This window comes from Puntigrus tetrazona, chromosome 6 (genome assembly GCF_018831695.1).
Source record: "Puntigrus tetrazona isolate hp1 chromosome 6, ASM1883169v1, whole genome shotgun sequence".
Classification (NCBI taxonomy): Eukaryota; Metazoa; Chordata; class Actinopteri; order Cypriniformes; family Cyprinidae; genus Puntigrus; species Puntigrus tetrazona.
In genome coordinates, this window is record NC_056704.1 from 14,657,143 (window position 1) to 14,675,590 (window position 18,448).

Consider the following 18,448-nt stretch of genomic DNA (forward strand, 5'->3'; position numbering starts at 1 on the left):
GTCTGTGTGTATTCAGGTTTAAGTCTTTACTGGGATAGTAAAACAGGTACACACACACACACACACACACACACACACACACACACACACACACAGATGCAGAACACCAGACTTACGTAAAAACATATTTTGGCTCATTTATAAGACATTTTAAATAGTTATGACCAGCAATATGTCCTCTAGTGGCTTGTCAAAGTATTTCATAATGTAAGTGAGGATATTTAATCCTCATAAGTACAGTCAAAACAAGACAAGCACCCACAGTCAGCTCATCCCCTGAATATCCCTTTATGAAAATTAGCTACGGTTTTATTACAAATTAAGTAAAACAACAACAACAACAAAAAACATGGACAATATAGCCTATTCAAACCACGGTAACCCCAGATTGACCATGCTTTTATAACTCTACTCGTAGTTTAACCATGCTATTAGTAGTAAAAATGGGGTTCATTTTGAGAATGGGTTAATGGTTATTTTACTATAATAAACCGTGGTTAATTTTCGTAAGGGATCTTCATGTTTGAAATCAAATTTAAAGTACAATGCCCTCTTCTGGGGGGATTCGTGAAATGCCTTTGCTGCAATAACCCTGATATAATCTTTATATGATGTTGTGGCGTATGCAAAGAGATCAGTTATTGTCGTTGATAAATGTTATAAATAATAATAAAAAAAATCTTGCACTGACACGAGATCGTAAAAGAACACTTGAAAAAGAAATGACATTGAACCAAGCTGTTTCTTTAAGTGGTTTTTATAATGTCAACACACTGTATGTTCAGAAGTACATTAATAAGACTGGGATATTGTAAAATTGTGTGACAAATCATATAAAAATAAACCATTGATCTACACATCTGTTTATCATGCAAAACGTCCGTTCATGAAATGTCATGACACGTCATGAGATTGTCCAAAAGGCACAGGTCACAAGCAATCATGTCTTCACAAACACTGTACCCTGCATAAAAGATAAATTCTCGATTGTATTCAACACAGGAAAAGGGTGTCGTTGAATTAAACAGTTGCATAGCAACAAACCAAAATTAGAATGAACGTGACATACAGCTGCTTACTAAAATGATTTGTTTAATCTCTGTTTCTGTGAGATTAAAACAAGTTACAAACTCGAGAGAGAATAAAGTTGACAAGCGTCAAATGAAAGCTGAAAATCGCCAGCACATAAAGTATTAACATGAGACAAATATATATAAAAAAACTTCATTCAATCAGAGTCGCAGAGTGACACTGACCTCTAGAGGAAATTATGAGGCATTACATTCTATAGGCAGTGAGAAGTTTATTTTAGAAAAACAGATTAGCACAGATTTCACATACGCTTTGCCAAACAGTGATGTGAAAATTTGACTCAGTTAGAAAAATAAAATGTTATCCTGACAATTTAAAATATTCATGTGTGCTCTGGGCTAAGAGACGTACAGAGTATAAAAATCATGAGAATGTTTTCTGGTTGCCTGAATTTTATTTATATTACTCTAAAACCAAAAAAATCCAGGCGTTGTCCGAAAGCTAAGAAATGCTGTATATGGAGGTAGGAAGGCAAAAAGGCACATCTGAATTCAATGATTGTGTCACATCCTATCATCTTAGATTTCCTCATTGATATATGTGAGTAAATGATGGTAAAACGTTCATCTTTGGGTGAACTATCTCTTTAATTTCTCTTAATGAATTAATGAATAATAAGATGCTTAAATATATGCTTGGTGAGCTCCGGAGTTCTCACTATTTTGTTGCAGCTACGCATGCCACTTCAAAAGCCTGGCAGTACCTTAGAAACACAAATGCTGCCTGAGAAGTCGCTGGCTTACAGCGAACACAGCCCTGTGTCCTGTGTATTGAAATAATTTGAATAACACCACAGTAACAGCAGAATGTCACAAAACACATTCTCTTATGTAGAAATGCATGACCTCCTAATAAAATGCAGGCACGTATGGTGACCATAATTAAAGCAACATTTTTTCATATGAAGGCATCAGTGATTGCAAAAGTGTTCCATTAATTTGGGAACTTAGGGTATATAGGGTTGGACTTTAATGCAATAATAAAGTGATTTAACCGATTCCAAAAGTCCAAGCGAAGTCAAAAAAAATGTAGTGAAGGGACAGGGACCAAGACTGAAGTCGTCAATGAGTGAAAAAGCACACAAAACGGATGATAAACCGACAGCTCTGTCGAAAATAATCTTGAAAAAGGTCATGATTTCAAAGTTCTGGTTGCAAGAAGGACATTTTAAGGCCACGTTTTGTCGAAAAAAAGTGGCATTAACTTCACAGAGAATATGTGAATATGCAAGTTTCTTTTAAAGGGATAGTTCACCCAAAGATTTAAATTCTGTCATTAATTACTCACCCTCATGACTTTCCAAAACCCATAAGACCTTGGGTCATATCCTGAACACAATTTAAGATATTCTGATGTAATTCTAGAGCTTTCTGCCTCTTTATAGACAGCCCAAAAAGGTAGTAAGGACATTGTTAAAATAGTTTGTGTGACATCAGTGGTACAGTTCTCTTTCTGTCTATGCGGATTTGAGATTTCATCAAAAATACCTTAATTTGTGTTTCTAAGATGAACTAAAGTCTTACAGGTTTAAAAACAACATGCGGGTGAGTAATGAATGACAGAGTTAAATTTTTTATGTGAACTATCACTTTAAGACACATTTATAAAACAACATTAAAATATAAACTTTCGCATTTTTTTCAGGCTATTTCATATTTACAAGGAAGAAAAAAGACATAAAAATATCAATAATTCAATAAATCAATATACAGGACAAAACATGTATTCACAAATCGGCAGTAATGATGGATTCACTGTATATCAGTCTGTTAGTGTCAGCCAAAAGCGCCGCCTGACTCGGGTCTATTTGCATGGCTTTCTGTGCCATATGTCCGAACATTGGCATTGTGCCGCCCGGCACTGCTGATATGGGCGTCAGAGTGACACAATGAGAAAGCAAAGGTGTATTGGCATCATGATTAGAGCCTGTGGAGGGGACGCTGGTCACGTGACCCGTGCTGGTTGAGCCGCTGGCGCTGCTGGGCGACCGGCTCTTCGGCGGAGGGCAGTGCTGCACCACCTGTGGAGGGCCCTGAGTCGCAGCGAAATGGGCAGCAGGGAAGGCAGCGTAGCCTGTTGGGATAGGGTATCCGTTTACAGGTATAAAACGCTGGCTTTGAGGCATCGGTGCCGCCATGAAGCCAGCGATTTGTCCTGGCGGGAGGCTCTGCGGAGCTCCATAGATGTATCCGGCGTAGCGTGGGCTGCTGAGGTTGCTGACGGGGCTGGCGCTCAGAGAGGTAGTCTGGGTGGTGGCGTTGCCTCCAGATGGCGTGCTGGAGCTGGCGTGGGAGGACAGGCCCTCCCAAGCACGTAGTCGGACGTGGATGTCTTTGAATCTCGGTCGTCGAGCCGGACCCTCCTGCCAGCACTCGGTCATCATCGCGTACATACGAGGAGGGCAATCCTCTGGGCAGGGCAGAAGCTGCCTCTTCCGTACCATCTCCATCACTTCCTGGTTGCTGAAACCATAATAGGGCTGCAGGCCGAAGCTGAAGATCTCCCACAAAACCACACCGAACGCCCAAATGTCAGAGTCTGTTGTGTACTTCCCGTAAATGATGGCTTCTGGTGGCATCCAGCGAATAGGAACGAGCGTTTTGGGTTGGACTCTGTAATAATCTGAGGCGTAGATTTCTTTCGACAAGCCAAGATCGGAGATCTTGATGTGAAGCTGCTCACCAACCAGGATGTTTCTTGCCGCAAGGTCTTTGTGGACGTAAAAGTGGCTTGCGAGGTACTCCATCCCAGCTGCGACTTGGATGGCCAGGTGAAGGAAGTCTCCGTGATCGAGGCTGGACTTGACGGTTCCGTCTTCATCGCTGCTGCAGCCCACGTCTGAGTGGGGAGATCGCATGATGAGGAACTCGTGGAGGTCTCCTTGGGCTAGAAACTCGAAGAGCATGCAGACGGGCTGCTCCTGAGTCACGACCCCCAGGAGGCAAACCACATTGGGGTGATGAAGTTCTGCCAGGACAGATGCTTCCTGTTGGAAATCGCCCCAATGTTGTGCACTTGAGATGTCCTTCAGTGTTTTTATGGCCACTAGCTGAGCTTGCTCCATGCCTGGAAGGTACAGGTGGCCTTTGTAGATCTTGCCAAAGTTGCTCTCACCCAACTCCTCCATGAAGCGCACTGCAGACAGAGGAAGTTCTTTTGCTTTGCTCTACAGAAGAGAAAGAAATAGAAGAGTAAGGCTGGGCTGGCAAATTTATTATTGCAGATATCAGGCAATAATATAGTAAAATACATATGTAAATATATAAGAAATACATGCAGAATAAATTTTTGGTGCCATATATATATATATATATATATATATATATATATCCATCCCACTAAAGGTACTTTAATTGATAATTAAATTAAATTATTAAGCAACATAATTTTCTTTAGGTTTATATTTAATCCATGCAAAAGATGTTGCCAATTGTTGTAGCTTTGTTTTTAATCTTTTACTGTGTTGCTGAAAAACAAGGCATGCTACAACCTCAACTACCGACCACAGAAATGCATAAAACCTCGGTTTACTCTTAAAATATTCTCACTGTCATGTACATTTATGTAGCAGAAGCTGTCTTACCGCTTACATGACTCTCTATATTGTTTTGCCCACTCTATGCATGACAGATGTAAGTAACTGGTATGGACAAGACTAATAAAACAGGAAATAAAAAGTTTGCCAAAAGGTCACAGCTACATTCAGCGGAGAAATGAGCAGCATCAAATAAAAGATAGGAGTCTCTTTCTTTGAAAGAAGCAGATGTTTTGTGTTAGCGTCAACTCTGCCTGAGGCTAAACATGTCTCATCCCTGTTTTGGATACTGCTTGAGTGAATGGTGACCTTTGTGTGACCTTAGTCTGAACTTTGGCCTGCAGCTGAGACTGTAGATGAGAGGTCTAAATGTGTTACAGATACAAACAGCACTTCAGGGTGTCAAAAGGTCTGATTAATACTGGAACTACCATCATCTCATCAAAATATTTGTTTGTTAAAAATGTCTAAGCAGCAACCAAGATGAAAACGGCAAAGAAAAAATTCATTTCAAGCCCAAATCTCATTTGAATCTGCTTTGAATGATCCAAAAGGAATGATAACAATATGATTATATTTAGATTCCTCTCCAGGCCTGGAAGAGATTGCCTCCATATGCTCATCCTGTCATTTTGCCTCCTGTTTGTGCAGTGCCCTTAACCCAGGAATGCACGCTAATTCAAACGTTATGAGAATGCCCAACTCCTCCAATGGACAAAAAGTATAAGAACAAAAATCAAAACAGACACAACCGATAGCAATGCTTCTTTGCACATATGCTCACCATTGTTAGCACACGATTCAATGGATTCGAATCGATTCGAAGAAGGCCAAACGGAAATTACTTAAATGTTTATTTAAGCTCATTTGGCACCTTTGTGTAATTAGGGATTAAGATGCAGGTTTTGAGTCTAAATCTGCTGATACACTGTGGTGTATATGCACTTTCATAGTCGCTAACTAACATCTCACCTTTGGTTTGTATGCGGTGAGCATGGACATCTCCACGTTCTGGCCACGTACTGGTTTGGGCTGACGTGGGGCTGGTGGACGTGAGGCTTTCTGGTTGTTTCGGCACACACAGATGAAGAAGAACAGCAGGGCGATAGCCAGCGGTATAGCAACGCTTGGTACCAGGATGTACAGGATCCCCATACTGCTGCTGCTGCCATGCTTGGGCAAATCTGTGGACAATCAATATACAAATATATATGAACTAAAACCATATGAAAAGTCTGTTATAACAGCATTTGCACACTTAGGCAGTGCTAATTACAATTTTGGAGTAAAATCGTTCAGAGATTACCTACGTTTTGTTCTGTTCATAACAGACTACAAGCATACTGCATACTAAAAATATACTGTCCACTGCATAATTTGTTTTAAAATGGCATATTATTTAATCATGATCTTAACCTTATTACCTTATTGATCAGTGAGTGGTACCCATTTATCATCTCATACAAATATTTTGTGTATTTTGTAAAAAATATATACTACAATAGCATTGGCCTATAAATAATTCTAAATAGTGCATTGCTTTGTGCAGTTTTGGTGAACCTTACTAGCATTGTGTGTATAAATACTGCCAAACATAACACAGATAATGTAGCATGCATACCGTATATTTTGAAAATATTGTGAGTGTAGCGTGCTATTCTGAACATAGCCATGTCAGTACGAGCAGTGCATCTCACCACATGGAGGAATGTCGCAGAGCTCCATGCGCACACCCTCATCTAGGGTGAAGCACCAGGGAGCGTCGTGCTTGTTTCCGGGGTTGCGACAGTAGGAATGTCCCCCGTTGAGCTCTGGGTAGCGCATGGCCAGGAAGGTGTGGCTGTGGGGATACTGCGAGTTCCACGGCTGACACTGACGGCCAGATTTAGTCACGCTGACTGTCCCACGATAATCCGAACCGCTGTTATTGTAACATTTGTGGCCTAAAATGGAATATAATTGATTTAGCTTTGCAATAAAATAACATTCTGACAAGTCTTTTTTAAATAACTGCACAAAATACATACTTTTATTTATGGTCTCGGCTATTGGGATGCCTATTCTCATGCAGTTGGAGGCTTCGGGACTGTCCAGAGCTGCCAGGTCTTCACAGTTGGGCAGTTTGAGGCGCTTGAGGATGAGGGGGTTGGAGCGAGCGATGATGTACTCCGTCTTACACAGGTCGTTCTCCAGAATCTCACACTCGTCCTTGCACAAGTCCCGCGGTTTGTCCATGCCAGAGCTGCGGTCACATGTCGGGAAGGCAAAATGGCACAGGGACGGGATAGCGAACTGGGAGCAGCGATCTGATAGGTGATTGGAGGTGCCAATCATGGTGAACGCAGCTGAAAAACACAGAAACAAGCCTTTACACAGGGGTTTCCTCCGGATTTTAAAGCAAAAAATAAGCCGTTGTGGATTCTAACAAGCTACGTAACAGTCTGGTGAAATTCTATCTTAGACACGAACAACAAAGAGACAAAGTTCTGGTGAATGGTTGTGGTTTCGCAAGGAGCGTGTGTGATTCAGAAACAAATTGACGGCTCACTCCTGAGAAGAAACCACAGAAAATGCCTGTGCGATCTAAAATGTCTACAAAATTAGACATTTCTTACAGAAAACAAAAACAGTTCAAATTTAAGACCGAAGCTGGCTTAGTCTAGTCCATACGTGTATGATACCAAGATTTAGCTTTTAAAAAAACAACCTTAAACTCTGTCAGTCTTCATAACTTTTCTATCTGGTTCTGGTATCATATAAGATGTTCTTGAATGATTACTATATTCATACAGCTTGGTAACTCAAAGAAGTCTATGTAAATGTCCAAAAACACAGTCTAGCTTGCAAAAGCTCTTATCTAAAGCTTCAGACTGATTTTATCATCTGCATTTCAGTTGAAGTCTGTACAAAACAGTTGTTTTGAAATGTCTTTTGTACTGAGAAGCAACTTTTTTTTACTTTTTTTTTATGAAGGGTTACCTGTGATTTGGGTCTCAATCTCGCCCTGCATTTGCAGAGAGTCCACGAAGATACTCCTGTTTCCTATGAAGCGAGCACACGCGATCCCTCTGTATGGCTGGCAGAAACCTTCCTCATCAAAATCATCTCTAAAAACAAAATAAACGTAAAATGCGCATGTTAATTATGGTAAATTAGGTCAGCAGGCCTTAAAAAACGATATACAGCCCAGACCACCCTACACTGGCTTTTATCAGAGTTTCTGTTTTGGCAGAGGGAATGCACGCAATGTTGTAATTTTAACTCCAGCACTAGAGGGCGGTGAGCGCCACTGTCTCAAACAAATACACACAGCCGCAACCCCACAGAACAAACCTGGCAAATTTAATCAGCCTATACAATACAAACCCAACATATGAAAAATACATTCAAATGGAATATAATACAGACCTGGATATATCATTTAAAGCATTCAACATATCATAAATAATGAAAAAGAATTTTTTTTCTGTGTCTGCATCTCATACCCTGTAATTTAAACCATATGAACGGGTGGTTCACGCAAAAGTGTGTGTCATCCATATATACACTGAGAGAAAAAAGCAAAGCCTGAGTCACTGCTGGACTCCAGTGATTTGCAATGCGGTAAACCAAAACAATTTGACTTAATAACGTGTAAGATAAAATGAGAGAAAACAATGATCAGGTTATGAACAGTTCAAATAGACAGAAAAATGTGAAAAAAGTGGAATGGTTGATGGTGTTAATGAAAAGCAGGCGTGAGAAAGGTCAGAGGTCAAAAGTCAAAGCAGTGTCTGAGGAGCAAACGTCAATCCAGACATTAGCACTCAATCTGGACATGTTTGGAACAGAATTCTTTATTTAACTTTATTTTTTTTTACTGAATACATTATATACTGAGCCTGCTCTTTTCTTTTTAAATACTAGAACTAGAAGAATAGGGATACTATTATATATACATACATACTACTATAAAAAAAGCTTTAAAGAATAATACATAATATTTTAATGCTGCAGTAGCATTCAGCTATTAGCTTGGAAATAAAATACAATAGCCTTTACAATAGAATAGTTTTTTTCAGCAGTATCAAAAGATCCTTCAGAATTCACTCTTATATGCTGATTTATTGATCAATACATTGTTTTAAATGATCACAGATAAAAACAAGAAACCTGATGCACATTTTAGGATTATTTGATGAACAGAAAGAATAGCATTTGCTTAAAATTTGTGCTGCATTCAAAACAAGTTTTTGTTTGTGTATTTTTATTATGCATATATAAATAAAAAACATATACAGTATATATTTTGAGTAAATTTACATGCATATATTTATATTAATGATAAATATATTTATTTAATATAAATAACATATTTTTCTTAAATACTTGCATGCATGTGTGTGTATTTTTATAGACATAATACATATACACAGTATACACATATATTAGCAAAAACTTTTATTTTGGATGTGATTAATATTTTTTTTGTCCCAACGTTCACTGTCACTTTTGATCTATTTAATGCATCCTTGCTGAATAAAAGTATTAATTTTTGAATGCTAATAGGTATTTAAGTTATACAATGGAATATATCAAAGTACTACGGCATTACAATCTGACAGCATCCCCACGCTAACCCCACAGTTCTTATTAGTAAAGGCCAACCAGTTCAGTTGAAAATTTGCCATCAAGTATTATGTAAAACAGTACAATCTAAAACTGAGGGCAGCACAAGAATCCGGCAGAGTGACAGACGCTGGAAAAGTTTCACAGCTCTCCAGCATGTGCGTCACAGGAGAATGCATTGGGAACTGTGGCCACCCACAGAAAGCTAAATGACAAGGAGGAACAGTTGTTGTGGAGAACTATAACCTATTTTTACATAATATTGTTTGGTTTTTTTAACTTTCTCTTTCCCTTACATCCTCTCCTGCTGTCTTATACATGAACACACTCCGGTTCATCAGCGTGTGTTTGTGTTTCTCACGAAGCTCCTGGTTTGCATAAACAGAAGTCCAGGGCATTTCTTTACTCATCGGTGCTAGTTGAACGTGACTAACAGTGCAGCGCAAACTGTGCTAATTGACCCGTGACAGTGATGTAACGGGGAAGAGAACAAGAGAAAGTTCTGTCTAAGCAAACACAAAAAACACGATATGCTTTTCAACATGCGCTTCACATCCAGCACATTTTGTAATTCCTGCAGGATCCTGGAACTCTCCTGTTAAACCTATTGAGTCGAGACAGGAAGGAGTGAGGAGTCTGAAAGTGCTCCCCTGTGAGCTGAGTAGCAGAGAGATGCACTTTAAACGCTACCAAGATTGATGTTTAATTCTTCAGGGTGTCCTATTCTTGAGAAGTGTGTAGCAAAAGCCATCCACAAACAATTATACAAAGGGGCCCAACATTTTGAGACCACATCATTTATTGCTTATTAATTCATTTATGAAACATTTTGCGCTAAACTGTATAGACTGATTTATTTATATAGAAAAATTCAACTTGATTTTTGACATTTCTTATCATTTGGCATTTCCCTATTGCTTTATTGACAGCGGCAATCAAGACGTTTCTATTTAAGCCCAGTTTCACCACATAAGAAAAAAAAATAGAGCTGTCAAATGATTAACCGCATCCTAAATAAAAGTTTTTGTTGACATAATATATTTATTATGTATATATAAGTACACACACATACAGTATATATTTTGAGAATATTTTTAATTATTATTAAATTATTATTACTACATTTTATATATATATATATATATATATATATATATATATATATATATATATATATATATATATATATATATATATAAAAGATATATAGTCATAATTATAACAAACATTTATGACAGTTTGAGAAATAATATTTTATTTATGATATAAAATGCTGAAATTATGAGATACTGAGTAACACCATAATAAACACCTATGTCATATGTTTGACTTTTTTATCTCAGAATTGTGCTTTGGCATCTTATAATTTTGACTTTTTGTGTCATAATTATTTTTTATCAAAGCATTTTTGAAATTATATGGAGAAAATGGACAACGACAGATATGAATTCCGCAATATATGATTGGAAGGTGTTAAATCAAAGGAACATTAAATCCAAAACACAAAAAAGATCTTTGCCTGCTGTCCTGGTCGGGAACTATTTCACTATCAAACCTTAGTTTTATGTATGTGAAGTGAGGTCAGCCCTAAAATTAATATCTCGGCCCCAACAAAGTTGTGATTTACAAGATAAAGCCTTGTTAAGAAGCTAAGCTCATGAAGATGTCAGTGCCGCATACTAGCAACAGTAAGGAGAATGGATTTGTGTCATCAGTGTTATTGCACATGCCCTGGAGTCTAATAAATGTATCAAGATATTCCCATCAGGAAACAATCTCCAATCTTCCTGGCCCGAAGCCTCCTCGATCTTTTTAGCCATCCATTAAGGTGTCAAAAACACCTCCTTAAGATGTTCCCTACACTTTTTTCTCTTGTGCCATATGTTGCTCCGTTAAAAAAAAAGAAGTTAAACCGCAGAAAGGTTGATCAGCATGGACAGTGAGTTACTCAGTGTGGAACCTCAAAGTCGTGCCGTTCCGAAATGTAATTTGAAAAAAGCAGATCTGATTGCTGACGACTGATTTTATGAACAGATATTTCCACTCATTCCATTATAAGATCAAGGGACTCTCAGGCTGACATTAAGAAAACTAATTGTAGATAAGCTCACTTGAAGGGATCCCATGATCATGGAAAACATGTGATTTCCAGATCTGGAAACATCATGGAAATTATTAAGATCTTAAAGTAGAGTAAAACTATTCCACAAATCAGCGTGATATCATCAGTCTGTCTAAAGAGGGACATTTGTACACTACAAAAACTGCACACTACAAAGACAGCTTACTGATGCACAAATGGAAATGATGAAATGCTTAAAAAAGGCTGGAAAGATCGTGAATGTAATGAAAATGCATCAAACACTGCGTTTATAACAAATCTACAGGAGACGTTTGGGTAATAATGTTGAAAATTCATGTTTAGTTGAAATAACTCACTGCCCTCTAACTACTTGATATATTTTTGAAAGATTTATCCCTAAACATGCAAAGACTTTTTTTCCAAGACTAAAGGATCCCTCCTAAACTCTTGTGTTAGATCATCTCTCATTAATATTTTATGGGCTCAACGGTGATGCACGCATTTAAAGGTTCTGATCTCTTCCAAATTCACGTCATATTTTATTAGCTCATATAAAATTATTACATGCACCTCTGGAGTCTCTAACGCTCAACATTTTCATCTCAGATAGTTTGTGTACCATGAAAGCAGCAATGGTCAACGGTATCACTTCTCGGGTGACTGTGAGCCTGCCATTTCATGCACTATGAATGTTACTGTCCATATTATCAGTGCTGTTTTGAGCAAACGCTTTCCAAAACATCTTTTGTTGTTGCTGTAAGTATGAGGGCATTCCAGAGCAGAGTTTGTGAAGACGGGCAGACTGCCTGAATCCGTAAAATAAACTGTTTCATTGGCCATGTATCTACACACACACACAATCTTTGAGGTTTTTAAAAACTCTTCTGTATGCCAGATGTAAGACACATAAAATCTTGTATAATGGGGACTAGACTCAAGACCTTGAGAAAGATTTTTGAAAAAGAGAGGATACAATTCACCATCGGGTTTACTCCTCAGCTAATGTTTGACCCGGGTCAATGGCAGTATATTTAACAATGGGGGAATATGGGCAACAGTGGACTGGTTTGTCCCAGAAACGGGGGGCCTGTGGTCCGTGACTGCATCTCGGGAGGAAAGGAAAGACAGCCACTGAGGGACTCTCATTAGGAGCCACGAAGAAAAAGAGGAAAGAGTCCTCATGTTACACTACCACAATAGCGGCCTCTATTACAGAAGCAAAGGACGCAACCCTGTGACCCGCGAGATCTCCCAGAAACAGAGAAACATTAAAACTATAGTATAGACTAGACATGTGATCAGGGCAGAGATTAAAAAAATCGAAATGACAACATATTAATAAACTTATAACAATTTGTTATTAAAATGTTTTATTATTTAGTGATTATTAATTAACAATATGAGAAAAACTACTCAAAATAAAATTACTTGGGTTTTTTTTTACTTGGGGTTAATAATTTAATAATTTACAATAATATTATCTATCTATCTATCTATCTATCTATCTATCTATCTATCTATCTATCTATCTATCTATCTATCTAGATCTATTAGCATCAAGAATCCTGAAATGTCACTGGTGATTGTGAACCAGAAACCTGATTAGACGTGCAATTAAATCTATGATTCGTGTTTTAGGAACCCAAAAGATTATCCACCCCTTCTCTTCACTCTGCACTCCATCTACATCACATCCCCTGAGAGCAAACGCTTAGCCTCGGGCTCCGATTACTCAAATTATAGGCCCACGTCCACTGGGTGCAACTGCTTTTGCCGAAGCAAATAATCTGCAGATTAGCTGTAGGGGCGTATTAAAACCCCCACAGATGATTTGCTTATACAATGTGGAGTTGAGTGATTTGCTAAACAAAAGAAGGCAGAAAGGTCAAGCTGTTAGGAGCCCATTAGGGCGAGAGGTGACAACGTACATGGAGAAAAATAGTCCATGTTTGTTTTTGTATTCACTGAACCACAATGTGTACGGATCATTCAATAACAAGCAGAACTGACCAGCTGAGGTGTCACAAAACAAGTAATTAGGTGGTTTGTGTCAGCTGATGGTGCTGTTTATTTGCACATGCTTGTCTGTGTTGTGTCAGCATCCGAAACACAAAAGAAATTATGCTAACTAGTTAGTGGTGCAAACACACCCACAAAATTAGCACTAAAAGCATTATACGTGCTGTAGTTGTCCATCTTGTGCTGATTCTGAAAACTTTGTGGTGAAGAATATAGAAGGCTACCGCAATATTTATCAGTATTAACGTTGCTCTGTTGAAAGCCATGGATTGAAGTTATAATTTTTTCATTTTTTAAATCATGTTTATCATTAAAAACACATGTTTTTGACATCACAAGACATTAACTGATAAACTGGAGTCATGCTTTTATCACCCGTTTGACCTCTTATTCTGTCGGCACCCATTCACTGCAGAGGATGCATTAGTGAGCAAGCGATGCAATGCTAAATATCTCCAGATCGGATCCGGTGTTGAAGCAAACTCATCTACACCTAGGTTGGCCTGAGGTTGAGCACATTTTCAGCAAACATTCGCTTTTTAGGTGAGCTATTTATTTCGAAATACATTAAAGTCACTGTACTAAAATACTTGAATGGTCGATCTGTGGTGCTTCGTGAATAAGACGGGGGTTTTTTTCTGAAGAGGTACAACTCTGATTTCACTCTCAGTGTGTGTGTATGTGTTTGAATAGATGTGGGTGTGTATGCATCTGCCTGTGTGAAAGTTATAAAGCTGAATCCTGACACCACTGTTATTTACTTCACATGTTATTGAGCGCTACGTGAATCTACATTCGTCTGCCAAATAACGCCTGAAGTTCACGCTGTAATCAGTGTTGGCTCAAAGAACTGGCACAGCACCACTAAACTGACAACATGACTCATATAATCACTAAGCAGAGTAAAGACCAACCTTTATCCAAGAAAGCTTTTCCACCGTGTTTTGATATGTGCTTGCGATTTGTCACACCTTATGATTTACAAAGCCAAAGTGTATAGATCATAATGCAAACACGGATGTTTAAATGACAAGAACATGCATGTTTAACACAGCCGGCGTGTTTTTATAGAGAGTGTGGAACCTCTTGAGTAATTATGCATTACTCAAGGCTTACTTCCAGGTGTAGGAAAACATAGGAACTTCACATAAGACGGGAATATATATAAATAAGCTCACTGTACACAACTGTCTTAAGCATGGCCTATTTATCTCTGTCCATATCAACAGAACAAATCATTATACATTATATATATCATTAAACTATCCTCACTAAGATGTTATTTCGTAACTTAGCATATCCAAAGCTGTAAAAAGCATTAAAACCGAAAAGGAACTTGCGCTACAGGTAAGGGGTTATCCATTTGAGGGGGGCTCTGGGAATAAAGTTCATGCTCTCCCAATAAAAGCTAATTTACTGGCCCCATGTCCCCCTAAAAGTAATGGGAATAAGACATAACTTATTCCCTCAGTGAGAAGAAGAGAGAAAGAACGCGTTTCTGAGCTTTCATTCATATTTACAGTTGTGTATTCAAACGTGTGTCCGCTGCAGCTCAAATGGAAAAAAATCAGAAGGCTTTGGCTGCCAGACTTTGTTCATGGAAAAACCTGAGGAGAGGGTGCAGGGCAGAGAGTCAGTAGAAAGAGAGAGACTGGGGATACTCTGAATACATAATATATTATAAAAGAATAAAATACCATAAATCTCTAGTTTAAAAATGCCTTATTTATTCATTTGGAGGCATGATAAAACTATTATTGTATTCTTATATTTTTTACTTTTGAGAGATCTTAAAATGACTATAACATAAACCCATTGTATTTATACATCATGAATATAAACGTATTCCACAGTCCGAAAACTACACCCCAAATTCTTTTCATAGAATTGTTTAGAACCAACCTCCACATACCCTTGCCATGGTTAACTGAAATGCAAATATTTTTGTCTGTGATGACCTAATATCAGCTGGCATATATTAACGGACCATTAAAATAAAGATAAACAGGCTGTCTATGGCAGGGCGGTGTGGTCCGCTGATGTAATTGAGTGGTAGAGGTTAATATGGCGTCATATGGGGTGCTGGGGAGGTATGCTGACCCGCACTGCTTGCCCTGAGACTGGAAAAGAAGTTCTGACGAAAGGTCAGGATCAAGTTTCAGACTGCACCTCCGCCATAGAGCATTCCAGGTCAAAGGTCGTATACCAAGAGACTCATATTAAAGCTCCAATCTTCAGTCAATCAACACTTAGTTAAAAGAGCTCCATAACAAGCCAGAGATTTAGATCTTGACCAAGTCTGTATCTGCTTGCATGGTGAGCTAGTTTTCTGCAGTTATTATAACCTATTTTGAAGCTACAAAAACAAGTGCATGTTAGCAGATAAACTGTACAGTATATATATATATATATATATATATATATATATATATATATATATATATATATATATGGAAGCCCATATCACAATATGGGTATATTTAGCGACACAAAGTTCCAATTATAGAAAAATTAAGCTGAATTTTTAAGATTTAATTACAACAAATAAAGCTACAATTATGAGAAACAAGGTCATGACTTTGAAAAAGTCAGAATAATGAAAAAAAAAAGATCTGATTTGACCAGAGGTATATATATAGTCACCATGTCTGTCATGGGAAAAAACAACAACAAAAAAAAACATGAAAGCCTATGAACTTGCAGTAAATCTGAGCTGCTTTTACAAGTTCTGTAACTCAGTGTGCCAACTCAAAGCACTATACAAACAAGCTGCTACTTACTTTTTATAACTTTACAATAAAATTACTGTCCATGACAACACACCACAGTGACAGTTCTGAACGACCAAATACATCTTCAAAAGCTTTAGGAATCAAATATATCACATTCTAGGGTTTAACATCAATCAAATACAGAGCAGAAGTTACAAGAGCCCTTTGTTAAATACTTGTTGAAACGGAGAGCTATCTAAAACTGAAGCACATGAATAGTGAAGTATTATTGTAGACGTTGCTTAAAAGCAGGACAAAACCCCATTAGGATGTGCTCCTTCAGACAATGCTGAGGCTCCTGGGATATCTCAAACTCCCGTACCCCAATAGCCCAGCCTTGAGCAAAAAAACGATCTGGACTTTGTTAAGATCAGTTGGATCCACCATTCTGCAGGCCAGTAAAAACCGCAATTGCAAAAAAGCTGAGTATCTCCTTTTTAAATGTCATTTTATTTGAGAAAAAGTTTCCCTTTTAAACAGCTGGGAAAACTTTAACAGGCTTGACAAGCCAGCGATGGTAGTATTAATCTTTTCAAACAGCGAAAACAGGGATTTTATAAACAACCTTGAAGAAATGTGGGGCCGTATACGGGTTAAACGCCTGCTATTAAAGAATTCTGCTGACGTTTTGTGGGAGACTGCATTGTGTACATTAAGCTGTCTCTTCATGCTAAAATCACAGTAAAGAAATCATGTCTATTTACAGTACATTAATGATATTTTGATATGGATAACCTTAGCAGCTCCTTCGGAATTATTAATGCGCCTCACTTTCAACTGCGAGTCAAACAGCTGATTCTGAAAGATGCCAGTGATGACAAACATGTAGCTAAAAATTAGATTAAGAAATGGTATTGTTGTAGCTTGATAACATCATGGTTGAACCACAAATGTCACATGGACTATTTGAAAGATGTCCTTACTTCCTTTCTGGGTCTTGAAAGTGGTAGTTATACTGGTGCATGGTCAGAAAGCTTTTGAATTTTAGTGTTTCAAAGATAAACAAGGGTCTTAAAGGTTTGGAATAACATGAAGGGACAGAATTTTTGGGTAAACTATGCCTTTAAGCCATGCTACTGATCTAATTGGATTCAATCATCTATGCTAAAATGCAATTGGCAAACCCTGAGAACAGCTGAATTGATTCAAAAATGGTAAAAAAAACGGAGTTGGAGAATTAGTCTATTTTTCTTTTGAAAGTGGAGTGTTCCTTTAAGGTAAAACGTTTTCCTAGAACTACTGTTCTAGGAAATGCCATTAAATCCTAGGCTATGAAAGAGTAACCATAATTTTTGTGTGTGTGGGAAGCTTCACTGAAACACAGGAAATGTTGGTTGATGAGTCATTTATCTCTCTTAAAAGCCTATTCTTGCCTATTAAATTCTTCTGTGCTTCCCACAAACACCCCAGCATTAATAGCAAATGTGTAAAGGAGTGAAAAAGGTGCGATGTTGAGACCTCTCTCCCTTACAGGACGGCTGACATTTGGGCCAGAACAACAGTGACCATTGTTTTTTCTTTCAAGGTTCATGCCCATTCCTCATCCACGGTGTTCGATTACCTCCTTTCCAGGTGGTCCCCATAAAAAAAAGGCAATGTTAAAAGTGAGGGGCAGTGAAAAGGGGGACAAAAACATATTGCATTTATTAAGAAGTCTATGAATAAGGTCTTCAGTGTGAGCAATCGTGACGCGCAGCTGTGGTGAGCATCTGAGACGCGCTAGCCAAAACAGGGGGAGTGTATGCAGACGCTGCCCCTACCTGCTGTTTTGAGACCAGCTCACCTTATTCAAGCCCTTCCGCTTACAAAAGATAAAGCAGAGTTTCCCTCACATCACTGAATCAAAGTCAAATCTACCCTCATCAAACAAATAACTTCCTGTGTCATGGGAATCCTTTATGGTCAAATTCTTAAAGGGATAGTTCACCCAAAAAAAGAAAATTCTAGTAATCACTAATCATCATGCCAAGACCTGTATGACTTTCTTTCCTCTGTGGGACACAGAAGAGGATATGTTGAAATATGCTTTGTTTTTTCACTGAATGAAAGTCTGTGGTCAAAGTCACAATTTCGAGATATAAAGTTTAAAGTTTAAGTCAAAGCTGTGAGATTTAAAGTACAAATTTTATTAAAAGTTATGTATGATACTTCACAATTATGAGAAACAAAACGAAGTTTCATTTATGGAGTAATAAAGTCAAAACTGTGAGACAAAGTTGCAATTACAGAAAAAGTCAAAATTGCAAAGAAGAATAAAATTAAGAATACAGCAATTACACAAGTACAATTACAAGAAATAGTTGCAAATATGAGAAATATAGTCATAATGGAGGATATAAC

General features: G+C 37.9%; 1 protein-coding gene across 2 annotated transcripts in view; it reads right to left on the reverse strand.

Moving 5' to 3' along the window:
- Positions 1–741: 741 nt before the first annotated feature.
- The window catches only part of ror1 (receptor tyrosine kinase-like orphan receptor 1), a 100,069-nt gene continuing 82,362 nt past the window's right edge, over positions 742–18,448 (reverse strand). For both annotated transcript variants that reach the window (XM_043242953.1, XM_043242954.1), the window contains exons 5-9: positions 7,607–7,734; positions 6,655–6,972; positions 6,325–6,570; positions 5,600–5,811; positions 742–4,258 (exon numbers count right to left, since the gene is read on the reverse strand). In XM_043242953.1, the coding sequence (XP_043098888.1) occupies positions 2,819–4,258; positions 5,600–5,811; positions 6,325–6,570; positions 6,655–6,972; positions 7,607–7,734 (2,344 nt within the window). In that variant the 3' untranslated portion in view covers positions 742–2,818. The remainder of the gene's footprint in view (positions 4,259–5,599; positions 5,812–6,324; positions 6,571–6,654; positions 6,973–7,606; positions 7,735–18,448) is intronic.